The sequence below is a fragment of the Mauremys mutica genome, chromosome 21 (genome assembly GCF_020497125.1).
Source record: "Mauremys mutica isolate MM-2020 ecotype Southern chromosome 21, ASM2049712v1, whole genome shotgun sequence".
NCBI lineage: Eukaryota > Metazoa > Chordata > Testudines > Geoemydidae > Mauremys > Mauremys mutica.
The window spans coordinates 10,526,359-10,548,393 of record NC_059092.1 but is presented as its reverse complement, the minus strand read 5'-3'; the positions used below and the strand labels follow the sequence as shown (position 1 = coordinate 10,548,393).

General features: G+C 41.4%; 1 protein-coding gene across 4 annotated transcripts in view; it reads left to right on the top strand.

Annotated features, from left to right (window-relative positions):
• Positions 1–3,952: 3,952 nt before the first annotated feature.
• CLSTN1 (calsyntenin 1) overlaps positions 3,953–22,035 on the top strand; it is a 62,252-nt gene continuing 44,169 nt past the window's right edge. For 2 of the 4 annotated variants that reach the window (XM_044996005.1, XM_044996006.1), the window contains exon 1: positions 3,954–4,308. In XM_044996005.1, coding sequence (XP_044851940.1) covers positions 4,218–4,308 — 91 coding nt within the window. In that variant the 5' untranslated portion in view covers positions 3,954–4,217. Of the gene's footprint in view, positions 4,309–22,035 lie in introns of all 4 variants that reach the window. The other 2 variants (XM_044996004.1, XM_044996007.1) reach the window with 2 other exon arrangements.

The following is a 22,035-nucleotide window of genomic DNA, read 5'->3' as shown; positions in this document are numbered from 1 at the left end:
TGCTGGTGAGCAACATGTCCGATTCAGTTGCCCTGATGCTCTGGGTCCATCTCTGGTCCAATTCTGTTGTCAAGTAATGATAGACTTGGCACATCTCTGAGATCATATTAAGCTCTCATAAAACTCTTTGAACAATGCACAATTTGGCATTTCTCCAGCTGCCGAACAGCACCCTGGAAATTCAAAGAGCAATCTGAGTAGCGGAAGCTGTTCCCTCAGGATGGAGCCTCACAGAAAAAGATCCCGGAAGGGTTTAATTTTCCTTGAGTATCAGTTTGCATAGGAAATAATTCATTTGTAAGGTATTGTGTAAAGAAAGTAGGCCTACCCAGACATGCCCTGTGGCTGAGCCCAAGAGATGCCCATCACCAACAACTCCCACTGGCGTTAAGGGAAGTTGTGGATGCTCAGCACCTCCCTGGATCAGGCTCCAGGGCTTAGGAAAATAAATTATTTTACTTACATTTTTGTAGACCATCTATAATGCTCTCTGTCATCTTCTAATAGGATAGTCTGTTTTAATAATAATACAGTGCATATCCATAGCACCTTAAATGTGAGAATCACACACTACTTTACAAACACAAGTTTCAAATGACCCCTGTAAGGAAGTAGTAGTAGTATTACCATTTTACAGATTCTTTGCTGATTTTACAGATTGGTCAGCTGAGGCACAGAAAGATTAAGTAGTTTTGCTTTAAGAAAAATCACATAGCAAATGATTGGCACTGCTAGGAATAGCACCCAAGAATTCTGTCTCAAAGTGTCCTACTCCAAGCACTAGACTCCCCAAGCTCCTCTTAATGATGTGGGACATTGGGTTTCTTCTTTCACTACTTCTCTGGCGTGCAGCAGGATACATGCTCACAAGATGTTGGCTCCATATTGAGGAAGCAGTCATATGTCAACATCATATAATATATAGCTGACAAATTAAAATAAGCATCCTGGAGGTGGGATAATGCAAGAAAATCTTCACCTGCAGGTTCCGGTTTAAATCCAGCCCAGGATGCTAGAGAGTGAAAGTTGCCTCTGATGGCTCTTTGGTGGCCTATATGAAAAGAGTTTGTTGGTCTCTGTCCAATTCCCAGTTGTGAAGTGTCCATAAGAGTAAGACAAAACAGCACAATAATTGTCACTAATTGTCTTTTAGTAGAGGAGACCAAGGACTGACTAGTGTGGTGAATAAATTATCCTCTCGCCTCTGGAAGGCTGGATGGGCCCTACACCTGGAGTTTGCTTTGCTGATATATTGGTGGGGCAACGTGGCAGGAGCTATCATGCCAGCACTAAAATCACATGATGAGTTTAAATATATATAAAAAAGATGGAAACAAAAACCATATCAGGGATGTCAAAACTGTCTGTTTTTATTTCATTGTGGGAGTGAAATGGCTAATAGGTGCAAAACAGTCATCTCTGTAATGATAAAATCAGTCTGTCTCACTTTGGCTTTTATGAAACTCCATAAATCTGGGAAGGTAGATTTTCCTCTTTTGAAATCGGCTCTCTGATTTAATTTTTTGATCAAAGAGCAACAATAACAAAGGAAGCTGAGACAATCATCCTTTCACTGCTGAACAGGTTCTGTGCACCTGAATTATTCACATGCAAGCTTCTTCCATGTGAGGCACCTGCACGTTTTCCCAGCTAGAACTAATAACTCTGTGTCCTAATAAAAAAGCATCAGTGTACATAAAAATGCATCTCACTAATCTGAATGTTTGCATGCGTCTTAGGTACTCTGAAAACAGTTTAGCTACTCTATGCTGAAACGTTTATACTACTCAATGATGAGAGAGGCATTTTGTGCCTCAGTTTCCCCATCTGTAAAATGGGGCTAATAATTCTTAAAGGGACACTGACTCAAAAATCACCTATAGACCTGATCCTACAAAGACTTATCCATGTACTTAAAGTTAAGCATATGGATAAGTCTTTGCAGCATTGTGGCCTTAGATTACTTTAAAAAAACAAACCAACCCTCACCATATTTTTCTCTCTTTTTTTTCACGTGGTGCATTTAACAGTACTTTATGCAGGTCTCTTTTACCATTTTCCCTGGTAGGCTACCAGACTACAATGTGATATTTGTGGGCAGACCTCTACGCCTATCATTGCTGAATCAGGCTCTAAGGGCTTGATCCTGCTCCCCTTGAAGTTAATGGAAAAACTTCCTGATTGCAGGATCAGGGCCTCGAGTCAATTCCAGACGTGCTGGAAATATCTTTGTAAACATTAACACGGGAGCAGGCACATCCCTTATAAAAATGTAAAGGAATGTTTAGAAAGTCAGGTGATACTATTTTAAAAGTTGATGTATCAAAACTGGAATTTTTAAAAAGTAAATTTTTAAAAGAATGACTTGATAGTGTCCCATTATTGAGTCATGACGTTTTAATTAGTTAATGTTTGTAAAGTAACTCCAGATCTTCAGGTGGAAGGAGGTATACAAGAGCAAAATATTATTTTTGTATTAGCAAGATACAGAGCACTCTTGTAATAGTTAATTTCAATGGCAGGAATGCAAACAATTCTTTGGAGAAAATAATGAAAAATTAACAACACAACAGTAGAAACAGAGTACACAATAATAGAAAGAAGACAACAATCCTCCATACTTTGGAGGGAAATCTAGGCTCCCGAAAATAATTGTTGCGTGAGGCTAATTACACTGCAAACTGTCTCTTACGTAAATCCTACCATCTTTCCTCAGTTCTTACGCAGGAAAAATGTCCTTGATTTCAGCTAGGTTTAGCTAAAGACTGAAGGATTTGGTTTCTGGATGGATTTAATTGTATTGCAGTTTGTGAATCTTAATACTGTACAATACAAAACGGACAAAGCATTGCTAGTAATACAGCATTTTACATTCCCACTATCCATCCACCCACTCCATGTGCACACATTAAATAATTAACAGGGTGCCACCGTTTTAACTTCTCTGCCTCTTCTTCATCCAGTGAAAAACCGTGCAAGTTTGCAGTGGGATATGAAGTTTAATGCGACACAAAAGGAACTGAGCATCTGTACCTTCCCTCCCTGCATTCAAGTGAGTCTGCATTGCAGTGTGAAATGCAGTGCAAAGCAAACTGAATAACGCATCAGCATTTAGCTCTGCCTTCCACTCCAGCCAACACAGACCACGGGAGTATGCATTGCAATGTTGTTTATTTTTATCCTGGTAGCGCCCACTATGTGGTGCTTAACACAGTGCACAATTGATTGAGCAGCAGCATCTACATTTTGCTCCCTTTTCAATACAAGCGATGAGAGCTTGCAAGGCAATACAAAATGGATGGTTCATCAGCATCTACATACCTCCCTCCTACCTATACAGCGCAAATCATGGGCGATGGCATTGCAATGTGTGATGTTTAATACAGTGCAAAAGGGCAGGCACCTAAGCACCAGCATGCTCCCACTCCCCCTCCCGTGGAAAGCAATGGAGCCATCCCCACGCTGGAGGAGGAAGCCCTGGGCTCTGCAGAGGGAGAGCTGAGGCACAACCAGCCCCGGCTGAGACATGAGTCCAGAGAAGGAGAGGGCGGGGTAGTTTTGGTTTCTTCCAGGTAGAGAGTGAAAACAACCTTCTCCCCACAGAGATGAGATGGTTTTTCCCATCTGTCTACCGCCCCAGATGGTACTTTTCTTCCCTCAACCCCCTCCCCACAACTTTTCCCGCAGAAATATTATCCACCCCCCCCCATGAGGTGGTTTCTCCCCTCCATAAATACTCCCCCCTCAACAGGTTTGATTTCTCTCCTCCCTCTAATCCACCCCAAGAAATAAGGGTGTGTCCCCCCCTAAATGGTTCTACCCTTTTGCCTCAGGTGAGTTCTCTCCTTTTGCACCCCTGCGAAGATTAAGTGGTTTGCTCCCCTCCTCCATAGGGATGAGGTGGTTTCTCCCATCCCTTAGATCCCATCTCTCTCCCTCCCTCTGAGTTGGTTTCTTCCCCGCTCCCCCTCCCCCGCCTGGTAACCGGTGCGGGAGAGAATGAGCCTGAGCATCAGCCGCCGCCGCCATCTTAATCCTAGCTGCCGCTGGCGGAGCGCTGGGCTCTGAGGAAGGGAGCGGAGCTTCCTCAGCGCCCCTGAGCCTCCGCCGCGCGGCGCGGGACGCAGCCGGGCCCGCTGGGGGCGCCCCCTCCCCTGTCTCTTAGGGGTCAATTCCCCTCCTTCCCTCACCCACTCTGAGCGGGGAGAGAGCGAGCGATGCTGCGCCCCGGGATGCTCTGCCCGCTCCTAACCCCCGCCTGGCTCCTGACCGCTGGGCTGCTTTGCGGCGGGCTCTGGGCTGCTAGAGGTGAGTGCGACCCGGGGCTGTGCGCGGGGGAGGGATGGTAAACCCGCCGCACTGAACCCCTCCCTGGGAGACTGTATGGGGGGCGCTACCCCCTGCCCTCGTGACACCCCCCCGACCTCTGCGGGGCTTGAACCCCCCCAGCTCCCCGTGACACCCCGCCTGTCCCCTGCGGGGCTTGAGCCCCCCCAGCTCCCCGTGACACCCCGCCTGTCCCCTGCGGGGCTTGAGCCCCCCCCAGGTCCCCGTGACACCCCGCCTGTCCCCTGCGGGGCTTGACGCCCCCCCAGGTCCCCGTGACACCCCGCCGGTCCCCTGCGGGGCTTGACGCCCCCCCCTGGTCCCCGTGACACCCCGCCTGTCCCCTGCGGGGCTTGAGCCCCCCCCAGGTCCCCGTGACACCCCGCCTGTCCCCTGCGGGGCTTGAGTCCCCCCCCGTTCCCCGTGACACCCCGCCTGTCCCCTGCGGGGCTTGAGCCCCCCCCCGTTCCCCGTGACACCCCGCCTGTCCCCTGCGGGGCTTGAGCCCCCCCCCCGCTCCCCGTGACACCCCGCCTGTCCCCTGCGGGGCTTGAGCCCCCCCCCGGTCCCCGTGACACCCCGCCTGTCCCCTGCGGGGCTTGAGCCCCCCCCAGGTCCCCGTGACACCCCGCCTGTCCCCTGCGGGGCTTGACCGCCCAATTCCTCTCCGAGGGTGTCTCGCTCCATCCCCCGTGACACCCCATCTATAGATTTATCGCTATGGCACCCCAGCTGTCCCTTCTGGGCAGGCTTGACCCCCCTCGTTCCTTTTTTGGAGGGGGGGTTACTCCATTCACGATGCCATCTCATGCTTCCCATCTATAATCCCGATGGCATTTAACCCTCGGTTCCTCTCTTCGGTGGGGTTTAACCGCATTCTCCTTGTGGCACACAATTTACCCGACCTATCTGTGGGGTTTGAGCCCCCCGTTCCTCTCCTTGAGGGGGGATCTAACCCGGTTTCCCCATGGTAATGTCCCAGTTACCCCTCTCCCGGTGGGATTTAACCCTCTCTTATTTCATATGGGAATTAATCCCTTTACCTTCAGTAAAACCTTCTCCTATGCGGGGGCTGAGTTGGGGGCGGAGACAATGTCTTTGGCTTCCTTCGTCCTCTGGGGGATGATGGGTACCGCTGGATGATGATGCCCCTCTCCAGGGTGCTGGGGATGGGAGAGAGTTACTCCCTCTCCTCTATGGGGCTGGGTTAGGGGTGCAGGAGGTATGGTGGGGAGCTATCCCCCATACAGCGTGTGGGAAACGTTATCCTAGTCATAGATCAAAGAGTGATGGAGGACAGAGTTGTCCTCGTGAGGGAGACTGCCCTACAGCCGGATCAGGGGATGATTTATCGTGTGTGTTGGTGGCTGGGAAAGTTTAACCCCCCCAAACTAGGGAGGGGAATTGCCACCCGCACTTCTCTTGAATGCTGAGCCGGGAGTGAGGATAGGTTGTAGTGGTGGGTTATTCCCGGCAAGGGAGACTTGCTCACCTTGGGTTAGGCTGTTCGCTTCCTTCTGAGAGATGCAGTTTAAACAAAAGCCTGCTTGGAGCTTTGGGGAGGCAATGGCTCTGCTAATGACTTTGTTTTAAGATGTATGTTGGTAGGAAGGAAAGGAATGCGTGAAGCATAATGGTTCTGACTCTGTTTTGGTTTGGTGGTTGCATTGATTGGCGACTGCAGCAAGAGAGGGGTGTGTGTGTGTGTGTGTGTGGGTGTGTGTGTATTAGTGTTACATAATAGTTTCCCCCCCCCCCAAAGATCTTGGATTTTACATCGTGAATGTTTTCTTCCTCCCCTTAAGCGTAGTTTGCTTTTAAATTAAAAGAGGAATAGAGGTCGTAACTTGTTTCAAAGAAAGGCTAAACTTGTGAAATGTGATGAGACTAACTACCCGCCCAATCCTAGACTGACTGCATATTGTAAATACAGCCTCTCCCCTGGCTCTTAAGACAGTGTTTGTGTGCAGTTTTAAAACCACGACCGTATTTTGGTTAGTGGAAGAGCTTTGATCGTTAACTGTGGATAGAAACGGGAAATCTAACACCTCATTGAGCCCCTCAGAAAGTAACCGTCATGATTCCATAGAGAACACTGTCTTGTTCCTAAAGCAAACACATCGTTTTATTACATCTTTTGCTATAGACCCTTCTTAAACGTTAGCCTTTTGGATATTGATTGATCTTGCAAACTGAAAGCATACGCATTGCAGGTCTGCCTTTGAACAGATTTCCTTAGAGTACTGTATTGCAAATGATTCTTTACCAGAATGTAAACCTATGTATTCGAAAGGCATATAAGATTCTTGAATTGATCTTATGGTGGTATTTGTGGACTTTAATTTTATAATTTTAAGGTGGAACATCAAAAATGAGAATATTTGAAGAGATATTAAAATGCAAAGGAGTCTTGTAAATCACTTCTTGGGATGGAAATATTTTAATTGTTTAATCTGTAAAAATGTTTGCTTCTATAAATTCACTGGAGTGAAATGCAATCTCTTGCTGCACTTTCTTTTCATAGCATCCACTAGTATGTAATAGCATCAAAATTTTATAAGTAATTGAAAGTCTACAGGACTTTATAGATAGTGGCTATGATTAAAAGTGCACAAGCTCTTTTCAGGTATTCTGACAAGTTATTACTAGTCTAAAGACCAAAATGTAACAATATTTTATACATGTAATATTTATGAAATCATCTCATAATCTCATTTTAACACTATGTATCTGCAGAACTTGACTACTTGGTTACCTTGTTGAAGTATCAGTAGAAATATCAGAAGGAAGATTCGAATACGCTCTTACCTTTGTTCCATTTCTTTGAAAAGATGGCTGCAGAAACTTAATTTTCCACTTTCCTATTTTTATTTACTGTTGAGATTTCTGCAGAAGGCTGTATATAATCTGCAGTTTCTTGTTAGAGCCCAGACTGTTCTTATTTTCCAGCCTAAAGCTACTTTTACTGGAGTAGAATCTTGAGCTGCTAGATTCTAAAGATTAGTTCTTAACTAACTTGTTACTGTGAAATATGGGTTGAGGCCTTGTTTGGCTTCTGTACATCCACAGTTAGAGGCTGCTACACTTGGAACACTTTAATTACTATAGATAGTACATACTAGAATGTTCATCTGAAGATACAAAAGGTCTTTAAGTAAATTTATAGAAAGAATCATGTATCTAGTGAAAGCTAGCAAAGCTTTTCAGGGTGATGTAATTTATAACATATAGCATTCTGTTACTATGCATAAAACTGAATAAACGCACTTAAATTCTTAGATTAAAAATACTGCCTCCTTATATATGCTACTAATACATTAACAGTTTAAAAAAGCAAACAGTGAAAATTGAATACTTGTATGTCATTCATCTTTGACAGTGAAATCAGACTAATCCATTTAATTGTTTTGGGGTTTTTTTGGTAATCAGTTTCACTTTTCAGTCCTAACACAATGCAAACACTGCAGGAAAATGTCTTTGGGATGGGAAGCTGTTTCTATTGTGGTAATTAAAATAAATAAATAACTCCAAAATGACACAACATGGAAGGGGTGTGTGTGTGTGTGTGCAAAAACCTAAGTTGTTACCTGAATTTGACCTGACTGTGTCCTTTTAATACTTTATGTGTGATTTCTTCCTAGTGTTTCTGTCCTTCAAAGAAACATATATAAGCTTAAATGGCAGTTTTCAGTTTTTGATTAATCAGTGCTTTCTGGTATTATAAAGAACTAGAATATAAATGTTGAAAGTACAAACTATGTAGTTTATTGTCCATAGTATAAAAAGCAATTTTTATGAAATTATTTCTTTAGTGTTTATCTTGTAATCCAGTTATGTTGGACTAAGAATAATACCAGAGTTGTTAAACCTTTTAACATCAATTATTGGAAAAGTGTAGCTGTTAGCATTGAGACATACTCCTTAATGCCCTGGTTAAATACTTCACTCTGATAAATATAACTGGGAAATTGAATTGCAAAAGGGAAGAGTGCTTTCTTTCTGTCTTTCTGTCTTTCTTTTAAATGAGAAAGCAGTACATTTAATGACTAGTTCTTCAGCAGTCATTTACTGACCAGGTAAAACATTAGGCTACCCCTACTTCACCTCAGGCCTTAAGTCCTGTCTTTGCAATTCAAGAGGTTTCCTGTGTTCTTATGAATTTCTCAAACCTAACCACAAACAACTTTTTCACAACTACCATATGGTTTTCAAGATTTTTATTCAAGACATTACACAGGCCAGTCTTCTTGATACAGAGCGGTATTTTTGGTTCATGTTGTCACCTCAGAAAAGGCAGAGTTTCAGATTTTCCTAAAAGATGGCTAAATCCAAAAGGACTTCTTTGTACCCTCTTTAAAAAATAAAAAAGTCCTTTATGGGTCTAAAAGAAAAAATTTGAAGGAGAAATTTATAAGTTACTGATAGAAAAACCTTTCTATTAATGCATGGATACTGTTGGGTAAGGCGTGGTATAATGGCCACCTTATAAGTTGGATGAGACAATGCTAAGTGGTTTTTCCATCCATAGTACAAATGAGATGATGTGCATCTGCAGGGATTAAAGTGGAAGAAAAATGATTCTGTTTAAACAAGTATCAGTTATTATGTCTATGTTTCCAGCAATGCACTACCTACTTTTTCTTCTCTCATAGAAATAGAGTGCAGGTCACATGTCTTTCCCCCTCCTTCCCCGTTACAGCCAATGAAGTAATTTGAGCCATAAATTACACTGATAGAAATCTCTGGTGTTGTAGAAATAACTTTTTTTTTAGTTACCTTGTAATAAATTGAATGTGACCATGTAAGCTTTCATTCTGCTTTCTGAACTATCAATGAAACACTCATTGTAAATTTCTTTGCCCATTGCCTATGCCTGTCTGTCTATCTGGTTTTTAACTATAGCAAAATCATAGGCTACAGACTTATTAACCTACATTTTTATTAACTTAATTTGTAATTTGTGTCAGTCTGTAGGGCTGTGCAAGAGACCTCTGAGGCCTGCTCTATACCTTAAACTTAGGTTGACCTAGATACATCACACAGGGGTGTACAGAGCGATGTAGTTAAGCCAGCCTAACCCCCAGTGACAACACCATCAGGTTGATGGAAGAATTCTTCTGTTGACCTAGCTACCACCTCTGAGGGGTGGATCTACTACAGCGATGAAAAAATCCCTTGCCTTAGCAGGTGTCCACACTGTGTTGCTACAGTGGCACAGTTGTAGTGCTGTAGCTATGCTGCTGTAGTGTCTATAATGTAGACATAGGCTAAGTTTGATTTCTAGTTCAGATCCCTTACTTCTGCCTGGGAGTGAGAAACTAGAAATAATCTGATTTGGGTCTACCACATGACAATGCAGGCTGCCTTTAAACAAAAGTGTTTATCATGTGTTTACTGAGAATGTTATAAATTCATGGGGATGGAGTTTTTTTCCATTTTTGTTTTAGTTACATTGGAGAAGACATCCAGGGACTGTCAGTGTTTACTTCAGGATTGTTTAAAAAAAATTGATGTAGATGAGACACCATGATGGATGGAAATACCTAAAATATTTTTGTGGACATACCTAAAAATATAGTTTCTCTCTTTTCTCTGGATGTATCTTTATTATTTTCACCACTTGTTTTTGGTTCTGCCTCTTGATTTTTATTTGGCATCGTCTTCTCATTTCTGGTTTCCTTCTCCCATATGATGATGATTCAGAAATTGGACTTTGACAGTTTTGCTCTATTCCACCACCCATGGAAGTGGGGCACAGAAAATAGTGCCCCTTCGTTTTATTGTAGACGTCCTCAAACTGGGGGGGTACATGCTCTAGGTGGCTGTGGTGGAATGTTTAGGGGGCACAGCTGAGGCCCAGGCCAGCCCCCATGGGGGGTGGGGAAGGAGTGCCCCCCAGCTCCATTCCTGACCCTGGCCTTGGCTCTGCTCCTGGCCCCAGCCCCAGCTGTGGGCCCAGACTCGGCCCCTTGACCCCGTCCATGTCTCCCCCAACCCCAGAGCCGTGGCCCCGGCCCTGGCTCTGGCTCCGGGGAGTGAGGGGGCAGAGACGGGCTAAGGGGAGGGCATGAGGTAAAAAGTTTTACTGATACCTGTTGGCTCACTTGATTGAACACTGCGATGACTCCTGGGGATATGTGGAAAGGATTTTTATAATATATCCGTGACTTATTTTTCCTCCTGGAGTGCTCTGCAGTTTGAAGGCTTTATTTCTTGTTGAGAACATGTCTGGAAGAAAGCTAACATTACTAGCCAGTCAGACATCCCAAGCTTCTTGTAGCTTTGCAAGATATCAGTTGCTGAAATAGAAGGGATTTGAAATTTTCATGTCTTGTGTGAAGAGATAACAACATGAACTTGTATTCACATGTATTTTAAAAGGCACCTGAGACTTGGACTCTTCAGCTTGAACAGTGATATATATGCTGTGTACAATGAGGGCGAGAGTACTTGTTAAGTCTTGCTCACAGAGCTACTTTCCTTCATCATAGGAATTCATTGCTCCCAAAATGGTTGAATCAAATATTGTGCTGCTTTGCTAATTCAAGCTTTTCAGCATTACAGTTTGCTGTTGTGTGTTTAGTCTTGTTTAATTATAGCTGAGAAAATGACAAGCTGGAGTTGAAAGAATATACACAAGCTATTGTGGGAAGTTACTATATTTGCGCCTTGCTAAACTGTTTAAAAAGAGTCGTATCCTCAGTCATCTGGAATGAGTTAGTCTTTCTCCAAGTAAAGAAGCCTGCTTTTTAGCCTTCGTTCATGGGTAAAATATCCATAGCAGTATCTGGGTAGGTAGGGTGCGCTAACCTCTGAGTAGATTTGTTTCCTACTATGATTGCTTGCATATATGGGAGCTGGGCAGTTCCCAAGTCAAAGTTTGTACTCAAGGAAGCAGTTCTCCAATAGCAATATTCTAACCAATAGAAAGGCTTGGCTGAATTAGATTTGTTTAAAATAATTTTGACAGACAAAATATTGATGTTTATTGTTAATCATTTTTTCTATTTTTTTTCAACTTTAAATTTTCACAGTTGCGGGAAATTATGGTGCAGAGTCATAACAATTATTTAATGACAGACATTGAGATTCAAAAAGTTAAAGCTTTATAACTGCTAAAACAGAAACTATCAACATCCCATGTCAAAATATACAAAGTAAATATCTGTAAATCAAACTCTAAGTTGAAAAGAAGCATTTTTGTACTTAGCCTGTCATTTCCATCCAGAATCGATATTATTTTTGAAGTTTGTTTTGTGTATGGTGAAATCAACATTTACCAGTAAAAAGGAAAAAATTCTATTCCTTCCAAGCCTGCCAATAGACGACAAGGTTCATATATGAAGCTCAGTAATACCAAAAAATAAAATCTTACAATGGTAGTGCTTTTGGACATAGTAATGTAAATTATTTTAAATGAAAGTGAAATTATTATTCACCAATGCTGCCAAAATGTATAGTATTCATTTAGTTTGAAAAATAAATTAATACAATAGACATTAAGTATTCTTAAATAGCAAAACCAAGGAGAACATCAAAATTAAATTTCATTGACCAGTGTTTGTGTGAGTTAAATTCAGTTGGCCATATCCAAATTCAGGGCTTGAAAAATCATCAGGTACCTGCTGAATCACTTGATAATTACCTGTCCTGTTCATTCCCTCTGAAGCACTTGGCATTGGCCGTTATTGGAAGATAGGATACTGGGCTAGATGGACCTTTTGGTCTGACCTGTATGGCCATTCTTGTGTTCTTACCTATTAGCAGATAGATTTAAAAGGTATTGGGGTCAACCCTAAATGCTCTTAAATTCCTAGCTTTCCAGACACACCCCACTGCTGGCAAGTGAAAAGGTGATGACTTTTTGGCGCAAGTGCTGAACATGACTTTGCTTGCTAATTTTGCACTGCTGCTGTTGCTTCGTAAAGCTGTGAGTAGCTGTAAAAGTGCCTGAACAGGGTTTGGAGCTCATGAGAATCATACTTTAGCTAGTAGTTAATTTTTAGGTCACTGGTAGGCAACCTGCGGTCCATCAGGGTAATCTGATTTCGGGCCACAAGACATTTTGCTGACATTGACCATCCACAGCACCATCCCCCCGCAGCTCCCAGTGGCTGCGGTTCTCTGTTCCTAGCTAATGGGAGCTGTGGGAAGCAGCGCCTGCTGGCGAAGAGACTACAGGGATGTGCTGGCCGCTGCTTCCCAGAGCTCCCATTGGCCAGGAACAGAGGGTGATGTCTGTGGATGGTCAACGTCAACAAGGTAGCCCTCAATCCAATTACTCTGCTGGGCCACAGGTTGCCCACCACTGGTTTAGATGGTTTTCCTTCTATTATAAGGAATGGAAACTTTCTGCAGAATGTAAGCTTTCAGTTAAAAGAAATGGCCACATCAGTTATTGAGAGAGCTACCCACTTGGGAATGGATTTTTCAAACAGGATAATAATAATTATATTTTCTCTTTTCTAATATCTTTTGTTAAAAAGCCTAAAAATTCATCCAATTTTTTTAAACATGAATTCATTCAAGTCTTTTAGCACCTTTGGGTCTAAAGAGTCATCACTCCCCTATTTTATAGATGGGGAAATAAAGTGAGGCTATGTGACTTGTCCATGGTGACATAGTAAATCTGTGGGAAAACTGAGAATTATACCCTTTGAGTCAGTCCTGTGCTTTAATGACAAGATCACTTTTTGTCTCCTAAATTATTATACACTTATTCAGTCTTCAAGTCTGTCCTCCAAGCTTGAGTAATGCAAGGCACTGACCAGGGGATATTGATGGAGGTCGTTTTGGGGGGGAAAAAACCCTCTATTCAGTTCAGCATGTTGTAACCAGTCTGCTAAGTAACAACAGTAGATGTGAGCACTTTATGCCATAGTTGAGACCCTCCTTCCAGATGATGTCATGGTATACTCTCGCACTAAGGATACTTCTCTGGGGCAGGGAATTCCACTTATTAGGAAGAGACAGGTTATAGTGATGGGCAATTCGATTCTTAGAAATATAGATAGTTGAATTTGTGATGATTGGGAGAACCACTAAATAAATTGTGTGCTGGGCACGAAGGTTGTGAACCTCTTGATCCATGTAGATGGACTTGTGCACACTGCTGAGGAGGAATTGGTGGTTGTGGTACATGTAGGTACCAGTGACATAGGGAAAGGTAGGACAGAGGTTGTGGAGGCCAAATTTAGGCTGCTAGGTAAGAGCTTGAAGTCCAGGACCTCAATGGAAGCATTTTCTAAAGTGCTTCTAGTTCCACATTCAGGGCCAGTTAGACAAGCAGAACTGCAGGGTCTCATGAATGAAATGATGGTGTTGGGAGGAGGGATTTAGTTTTATTGGGAACTGGGAAGCCTTTTGGGAAAGGAGGAGCTGGTACAGGAAGGATGGGCTCCATCTAAACCAAAATGGAACCAGATTAGTAGCATGTAAAATGAAAAAGATTGTAGAGGAGTTCTTAAACTAAGAGCTGGGAGAAAGCTGACAGGTGTGGAGGAGCACACAGTTTGGACAGAGCCGTCCATTAGGGGAGGATTTATTAAAGGGGTTACTCTGTATCCTAGCAAAGAGAGGATAGAAGTTGATGAAGTGTACAGGTAGGAACTGAAGAGAAACAGTCAAATGAAAGAGGCCTATTAATTACATCACATGAAGGCAGACTGCTAAATATTGACAGATTTGACAAGTGCTTGTATACAAATGCTAGAAACCTAAATATTGAGATGGGTGAATTTGAGGTCTGGTATTAAATGAGGATATTGATATAATAGGCATCACAGAAACTTGGTGGAACAATGATAATCAATGGGACATGAAAATACCAGGATACAAAATATATACAAATCGCAGAGTAGGTCATGCTGGCATGGGAGTGGCACTATATGTGAAAGAAAGCATAGAATCAAATATAGCAATAATCTTAAATTAATCAAACCCTACCATAGAATCTCTGATAGAAATTCCATGCTTGAATAATAAGAGTATAGCTGTAGGCATATACTACTAACCAGCTGACTAGGATGGTGATGGTGATTGTGAAATGTTCAGGAGATTAGAGAGGCTACATAAATAGAAAACCCATTTATAATGGGGGAGTTCAGCTCCCCCCATATTGACTGGGTATATGTCATCTCAGGATAGGATAGTGAGAGAAAATTTCTAAACTCCATTAATGACCGCTTGTTGGAGAAGCTAGTCTTGTAACCCACAGAGAATAAAGCAGTTCTTGATTTAATCCTAAATGGAGCACAGCATCTAGTTGAAGAGGTGAACTGCTTGGTAATAGTGACCATAATGTAATTAAGTATAAACGTCCTTGTGGGAGTGAAGGTACCAAAGAAACCCACCACAATGGTATTTAACTTTAAAAAGGGGGAGCTACACAAAAATGAGGAAGCTAGTTAAATGGAAGTTTAAAGGATGAGTCACAAGGATGAAATGCCTGCAAGCTGTATGAAAACTGTTCATAAACACCCTAATAGAGGCTCAAATTAAATGTACACCCCAAATAAAAACAAAAATGCCACCATGGTAGGGTGACCAGATATCCTGATTTTATCGGGACTGTCCCGATATTTACTTGTTTGTCCCGCGTTCTGACCGAACATCAGTCGGGATGCGAATTGTCCTGATATTTTGCCCTCCGGCGCACAGGCAGAGGGGGCTCGCTCTGCCCTGACTCTGCCCCTCCCCCCCAATTGGATCCCTCCCCAAATCCCTGCCCTGGCCCTGCCCCCTCGGCCCCGCCCCCTCACTGCCCTATTGGATCCCTCCCCAAATCCCCACCCTGGCCCCACCTCTTCCCCGAGCACGCTGCATTCCTCCTCACCCCTCCCTCCCAGGCTTGTGCTAATCAGCTGTATGGCGGCGCAAGCGCTGGAGGGAGGGGGGAGAAGCAGGACGCGGCAGCCAGCTCAGGGGAGGTGGAGGCAGAGTGAAGGCGAGCTGGTGCGGGGGCGTGGGGCGTGGAGCTGTGGGTGGGTGCTCAGCCCCCACCAATTTTTCCTATGCTCTGGCGGCTCCTGGTTGTTTTTGCTTTTGTTTTTTCCTCCGCCGCCAGCTCTTGGGGATTTTTTTTGTTTTTGTTTGCTCTGCCAGCACCCCTGCCTTCCCCCGCCCCCTGCATCCCGATATTTCACGTCTCTCATCTGGTCACCCTACACCATGGCTAAATGGTAGAGTAAAAGAGGTGGTTAGAGACAAAAAGGCATCCTTTTAGAAATTGGAAGTCAAATCTGACTGAGGAAAATAGAAAGGAGCATAAACTCTGGCAAGTCAAGTGTAAAAGAAAAACTTGGCAGGCCAAAAAAGAATATGAAGAGAAACTAGATAAGGACATAGAAAATAATAGCAAAATATTGTTAAGGAAGCCTGCCAAACAATCAGTGGTTCTACTGGAAGATCAAGATCCTAAAGAAGCACTCAAGGAAGACAAGGCCATAGCAAAGAGACTAAATTAATTCTTTGCATCAGTCTTCACTGCAGAGAATGTGAGGGAGATACCCACACCACACCTGCACCACTCTTTTTAGATGACAGATCTGAGGAAATGTCTGACTGGTGTGTCAGTAGAGGAGATTTTGGAACTAACTGATAAATTCAACAATAAGAAGTCACCAAGGCCAGATAGTATTCACCCAAGAGTTCTGAAGAAACTCAAATATGAAATTGAAGAGCTGCTAACTGGTAAGTAACCTGTCACTTAAATCAGCCTCTGTTCCAGATAACTGCTGATGAGATTATATAATTTTTATTTTTTTTTAAAGCTTGGAATTTAAGGAAGCACTTCGTCACACAATGCAGAGTCTGCCTGTGGAACTCCTTGCTAGGGGATGTTGTGAAGGCCAAAAGTATAACTAGGTTCAAAAAAGAATTAGATAAGTTCATGGAGGATAGGTCCTTTGGTCTGTCCCAGCATGGCCATTCTTATATTATGTTTGGTGTTCAATTTTCTGCACTGGTTCCTTATTGTATACTGGGTCAGATAGAAGGAATGGTCTTAATCTTCAAAACTTTTGATGGGTTGGACCCAGGTTACCTCAGAGAGTGCCCTTCTACATTACTGCAAAATTATATTTTTTCCAGAAACAATGGAACCACTTAATCCAAAATGCTTGTGAACTCTGGAGACAGAATTCTTGCTGGTTGGCTTATGACTTTGGAACTTCCTTCTGTAGGACAGAAGAATGACCACAAAGCTCACTGACATTTGGACAAAACACAAGACTTGTGTTTATTTTCCCCATGGTTATGGGGAGGAAAAAGGAACTTCCCCTCACAATTTTACTGGATTGCTATGGAGTCAGGAAATCAACTTACTTATTTTTTAAGGAGATCTGATATCACAGTGAGGTGCATGATATAAATACCTAAATGGAACAAATGGGTGAAAGTTGTATTTGTCTTGGCCATGAATTCATTAAAGTAATTCTAAACTATATCTGTTAGAATTTAAATGAACAAAACCACTAAACCCAGCGTAATAGAATATTTTTGATCTAATTGAAAATAAATGTTCTATAAATGTATTAAAATCAATACAGTTGAATCAGATAAAATCAGGTTATTATATTAATGGAGTATCTTATTCCAGTGGGCTTAATGGACAGTGTGCATGTAGGGGGTCATTAACCCCCACTGAAATTTAGCTATCTCTAGGGTGGGAAGTAGCATCCATCTTGCACCAGCAATATAACATTTTTTTAAGGAATAAAAGTTGTTAATGTGTTTTAAAAGGAAGAGTACAAGTGCTAGTGGACAGCATATTATTACTTAAATTGAAATTGGGTGAGAATACTACAGTTAACACTTCCTTTTGTGAAAAGATCTACTATACAGAGAGGGTGCTTAAACCAAAGCCTCTGATCTTAATACCCCAATTTAAGTTCAAATGTAAGCTTTGTAGCTCTGGCCCATTTCTGCTACTATGACATGAGCATTTCCCTGCTTGTTAATCAATTATACCAGTCATTATCAATTTCAGGGCTGGAGAAGAACCATTTCACATATATCAAGAATATAATCTTTGGACTAGTAAATTCAAATTTGAGAAACTGATTAGATGCAGAGAAAACAGGGAACTAGTCTTCCTCTTTCAAGCAGTTAACAAGTAGGCAGCAGAGAGATTTCAGTTTCATAGGAAACATGCTGGGCTTAGTAAATTATACAGTTTTCTTAGTTTCCAGAATAGTTATTCACCTTAAGGTTATGGAGGTTTGGAAGCTATCAGTATTCACACTTTAGCTCAGGCTATGAACACATTCTCTCCAACTTTATATAGTCTCTAATAATAGAACTAAACCTAGTAGAGAATTGATGAAGTTATCTAGTCCCTCTCCCAGTGCAGGCTTGTTACCTACAACTTCCTTACTTTCTGCAGTTTTAATGTCTCAAGCAATGGGAATTACGTTATTCCGTTGTAAAACTGTTCCACAATCAAAGAGTAAATTCAAATCAAATTCTTCCCTGTGGGAAAGCTTTCTCAATTTTTCCTCAATTTTAGCTACAATTTTCATTTCATTATTTCATCCCGTTGCTTAAACCTATACAAGGATTGCTTTAAAAATTGTGTCTGCAGCAGCCAGATTATGTCAGGTATATGTACTTTTGGTGAGGTTGTCTATATGAAGAGTTCTATAAAGCACTTATCTCAATAATTAATAGGCATTTCATTTCCATCATTATAATCTAGTTGCAGTGTTGCAAATGACACAACATTCAAGAGGAAGTAATACCTTAAGGAATGTCTTGTATTCAAGAATCTCGGAACTTTATAAGGACTGAAATAGGTATTGTTATACCAGATTGTGTGAGGGAGAGTAGAGGCACGGAAACTGTGAACTGCAACCAAAGTTCCATAGTAAGGCTGTAGCACAACAAGGAATAGAACCCAAACTTCAACCTGCAGACCATGCTTCTCTCTTTTACTCCAAAGTTTAGTGTGAATACATAGGTTCTGTAGGACTGTATCCTTTACTGACTCAAAGGGAACTGGAATCAAATCTGGCTGACTTTTCTGTTTCCTCAGTTCTATGATCCTTGTATATTTACTACATTAAAATCCACCTGGAGTCTTGCACATGAAAAGAAATTTTGAATGTAAAGATTATGCAGTTAATTTTCCTGGGAATATGAGAGTGGTAGAAGGCTTTAAAATTACAGCTCTCTCTCATTGTTTAACACTGTATCACAGCAAGCAAAACAAAAGTGTTTGATCCAAGAGGAAGGCAGTGGGCTAACATTGCGTGATATAATCAACAAAACTTGAATCTCTTGACCTTCAGGGCAAGAATAGTCTATTTATTCAAACCATTGAGGAGAGTAGTGACAGGAGTTCATTTACACTGACGTTGGTCACCATTCTCTTGTAATGTGCTTATACTTCATGATATATTTTTAAACTAAATAAAGACTCTTAAGGAAATAATTTGTCTGAATAGTTTGTCATTGTATTAGACACCTAATTGACTGAGCTTGTGAAGCTCAGTGATATTTAAATTAGGCAATAATAGTGTGTACTTTAAATAATAGTTCACTGATTTATTTCTCAAAGGAGTTGTTCTGACTTCAGTCTTCCTAACCTAGCTGTGAAGAATATTCCAGATGATGTGCTCTTGTTTAACAGCCGCACCTCAAGTATGTCACTAAATGTTATTAAACAAATTATCTGGAGGGCATGAAATGTTTTTCTTCACACCTCCTAGTCCTAGCTAGGTAGGCTACATAAAGCTGCAGTATCCCAGCTGCCATATCACATTTATAGAGACAAGATGCGCAAGGTGGGCGAGGTAATATCTTGTATCGGACCAACTTGTGTTAGTGAGAGAGATAAGCTTTTGAGTTTAAGCAGAGCTCTTCTTTAGGTCTGGGAAACATACTCAGGGTTCCTTGTATTATTAAATACAAGGTGGATCCGATTGTTTAGCATAAATAGCTAACAGACTTGCAAGGAACCATTCCCTTATGCTAAACAATCTGTTTCACCTTCTATTAATCTGTGATACTCTGAGTACGTTTCTCAGACCTGCAGAAGAGCTTCGTGTAAGCTCAAAAGCTTGTTTCTCTCACCAGGAGAAGTTGGTCCAATAAAAGATATTACCTAACCCCCTTGTCTCTCTGATAGTCTGGGACTGACATGGCCACAACTCTGCATACTGCATTTATGACAGGTTCGTTATCACCTCTCAATGAAACAGTGCCTGCTATATTAGGTTAATTTGCCCCACAACATGTTAGAAAAGACTTGCAATAGGAAAGAACAGGGCATCCACAATGACAAAGTAACATGTACAGACCTAATTGAACATGCATGAGCAGTTCTAAAAAACTGTCATTGGGATTAAGCTTTTTTTAAAGGGGTGTGTGCTAAATGCATTGCTAATGTAAGTATAGCTCACGCAACACATTTACACCTCTGGCTGCCAGGATTCAGTTTGGTACTCTTTTCTTAACCTTAACTGCTATTAAAAACTCAGGAAATCCTCAGTTGGGGTTCCCAAACCAATCTTAACTCTCCCCCCCTTCCACATATATATTAGGTTTTGTTTTTTGTTTTTTTTATCCTTTGGTGCTTCTGTAAGAAATAGCAGAAATTTCTGCCTATTGCTTGATCTGACTGGTCACACTCTTTATTGTAAGCTGTTGCTATTAGAGAAGCAAAATGCCTAGAGTACCACACTTTCTCAAATTATCCTGCAGGACTATCTGTAGCCATATGAATTGACATTAGCAGAAACTTGGGTGTTCCATTTCTCATTGCATGAGAAACTGGACATACTAGTCTACAGTGAGGGTATGTCTACAATACAGATGGTACAGTGGCACAGCTATGGCAGTGCAGCTGTTCCACTGTAACACCATAGTGTAGATGTGTCTTACAATGACAACTTTTTTCCATTCACATAGTTAATCGACCTCTTTGAGAAGCAGTAGCTAATTTGACAGAAGAGTTATTCCATCAACCTACCTCTGTCTTCACGGGGGCTTGGCTAACCTAACCACTGCACTTGGTGTGACATATAAGTGTAGACTAGGCCTCAGTGAATTTTTTAAAACGTGTGTTCACCAAAGCAGATAGCATATCAGGCATTGATTTTTTTTTCCCCCACTCTCCCCCCCATTGCTTAGTAGCTATTGCCATTAGACAGATTAAGAATTTGACAGGTGCTTGGACTGACCTTGCAAACCAGAGCATGTTGCTGGCTGATGTGTGAATGTTAAAGGCTCTAACCTGACATTTAAAATTTCTTTTTGTGTTACCAACATCAGGACAAAGGAGGTTGTTTAGCTACTGCTTTCTTAATTTTGTTGGTGGGAGTTTTATATTTTTTTAAATTCCATCTTAATAGGTAAACATGAGTGCTATTTTAAAGCAGTGTGGATAAAAATCAATGTTTTCATTTAAAAAAAAGAATTGGATTTTTTTTATTTTTGTTTACACTTTTTCTTTTTAAAAATAAGCCTGTTAAGATTCCTTTTAGTAGTAAATCAACATGTTTTAATGGTTATATCAACCAATGAGAATGCACCTTTCTTTAAAAATAACTGAAGTACAAATGGAAAATTTGATTAAATAATTTTAAATCAAGGCTTTCCACTTGGTGATTTAAATCAATGCACCCTATTTTAACGATTACTAGCAGCGTTAAAGTAAAATTCAGTCTGCAGTCATTCATGTGTCCAGGAAGATTCTCTTATTCAACTGGATTAAATGTGAGCTAGGATATAATGTTGTCACATATTCATCACGGGATTTACAGCAGATTCCATCTGGGGCTGATGAAGTTAGGATGAATATTGTATTTCAGAGAAACCAATGTAACTTATCCTGTTTACGTGACAGGAGATTAACAGCAGCTCGTGCATGTTGTGAATGTCAGAGCTAAAGTGGGCTGCTTCTGTTTTGTTTTGAACTGAATATTTCAAGTGGGCTTTGGGAAAAGTTTAACCTTTTTTTTGGACAGGCTTTTGGAATCTTCTAGTTTTCTGACAAATTAAAGGAAAATCAGACGGACGAAACCATTGTTTGATATCTAACAAACTGTAATTGGACACTAGTAGTGTTCAGAGCATGTAATGCTATATAAACCAATTGTGATTTGTGAAAGTTGAAATAAGTAACTACTTAAGCATTATATAAATACTTGATGTATAATGAAACCTATTTAGTAATGTATTGCACATAGGCAATGTCCAATACTTAGAAAATGCTGGCTTAAAGTTTTTTGGCAGTGCTAGAAGGGTCTGACTAACACACCTTTAGTTTGTAGAACTTCATATAAAAAATATGTGGGAAAGGGTGCTATTATGAGACCATTCAGTAAATTACTAATTGCAGTTGTGGGTTCTGACTAAAAATCAATTTCAGGATATGGCCTAAACTTGGTACAGAGACAGAGTTATCTGCAGAAAGGAGTTGAGTGCTATCACCAAATCAAACAATTTTTTTAAGAGAAGCATGTACTTTTGGGTTGGGGAGAGGTACCTTTTACTATTTGGTTCAGCCTCTACTGTATATGAACTCTGGAATCCTGCAACTTCAAAGTATAGGTGAAAATTTGTGCTTCTTCTGTATTCTCACCTTGCCTAAAGTGTGAGATTCAGACTTGGGGACTGAGCCTGGATCCCTTGTATGGCAGTCAGCCAAGATCACAATTGCAGCTAGTGTTTCTGCTAAGTAAGGATGCCTTAACATTTCAACTGAAC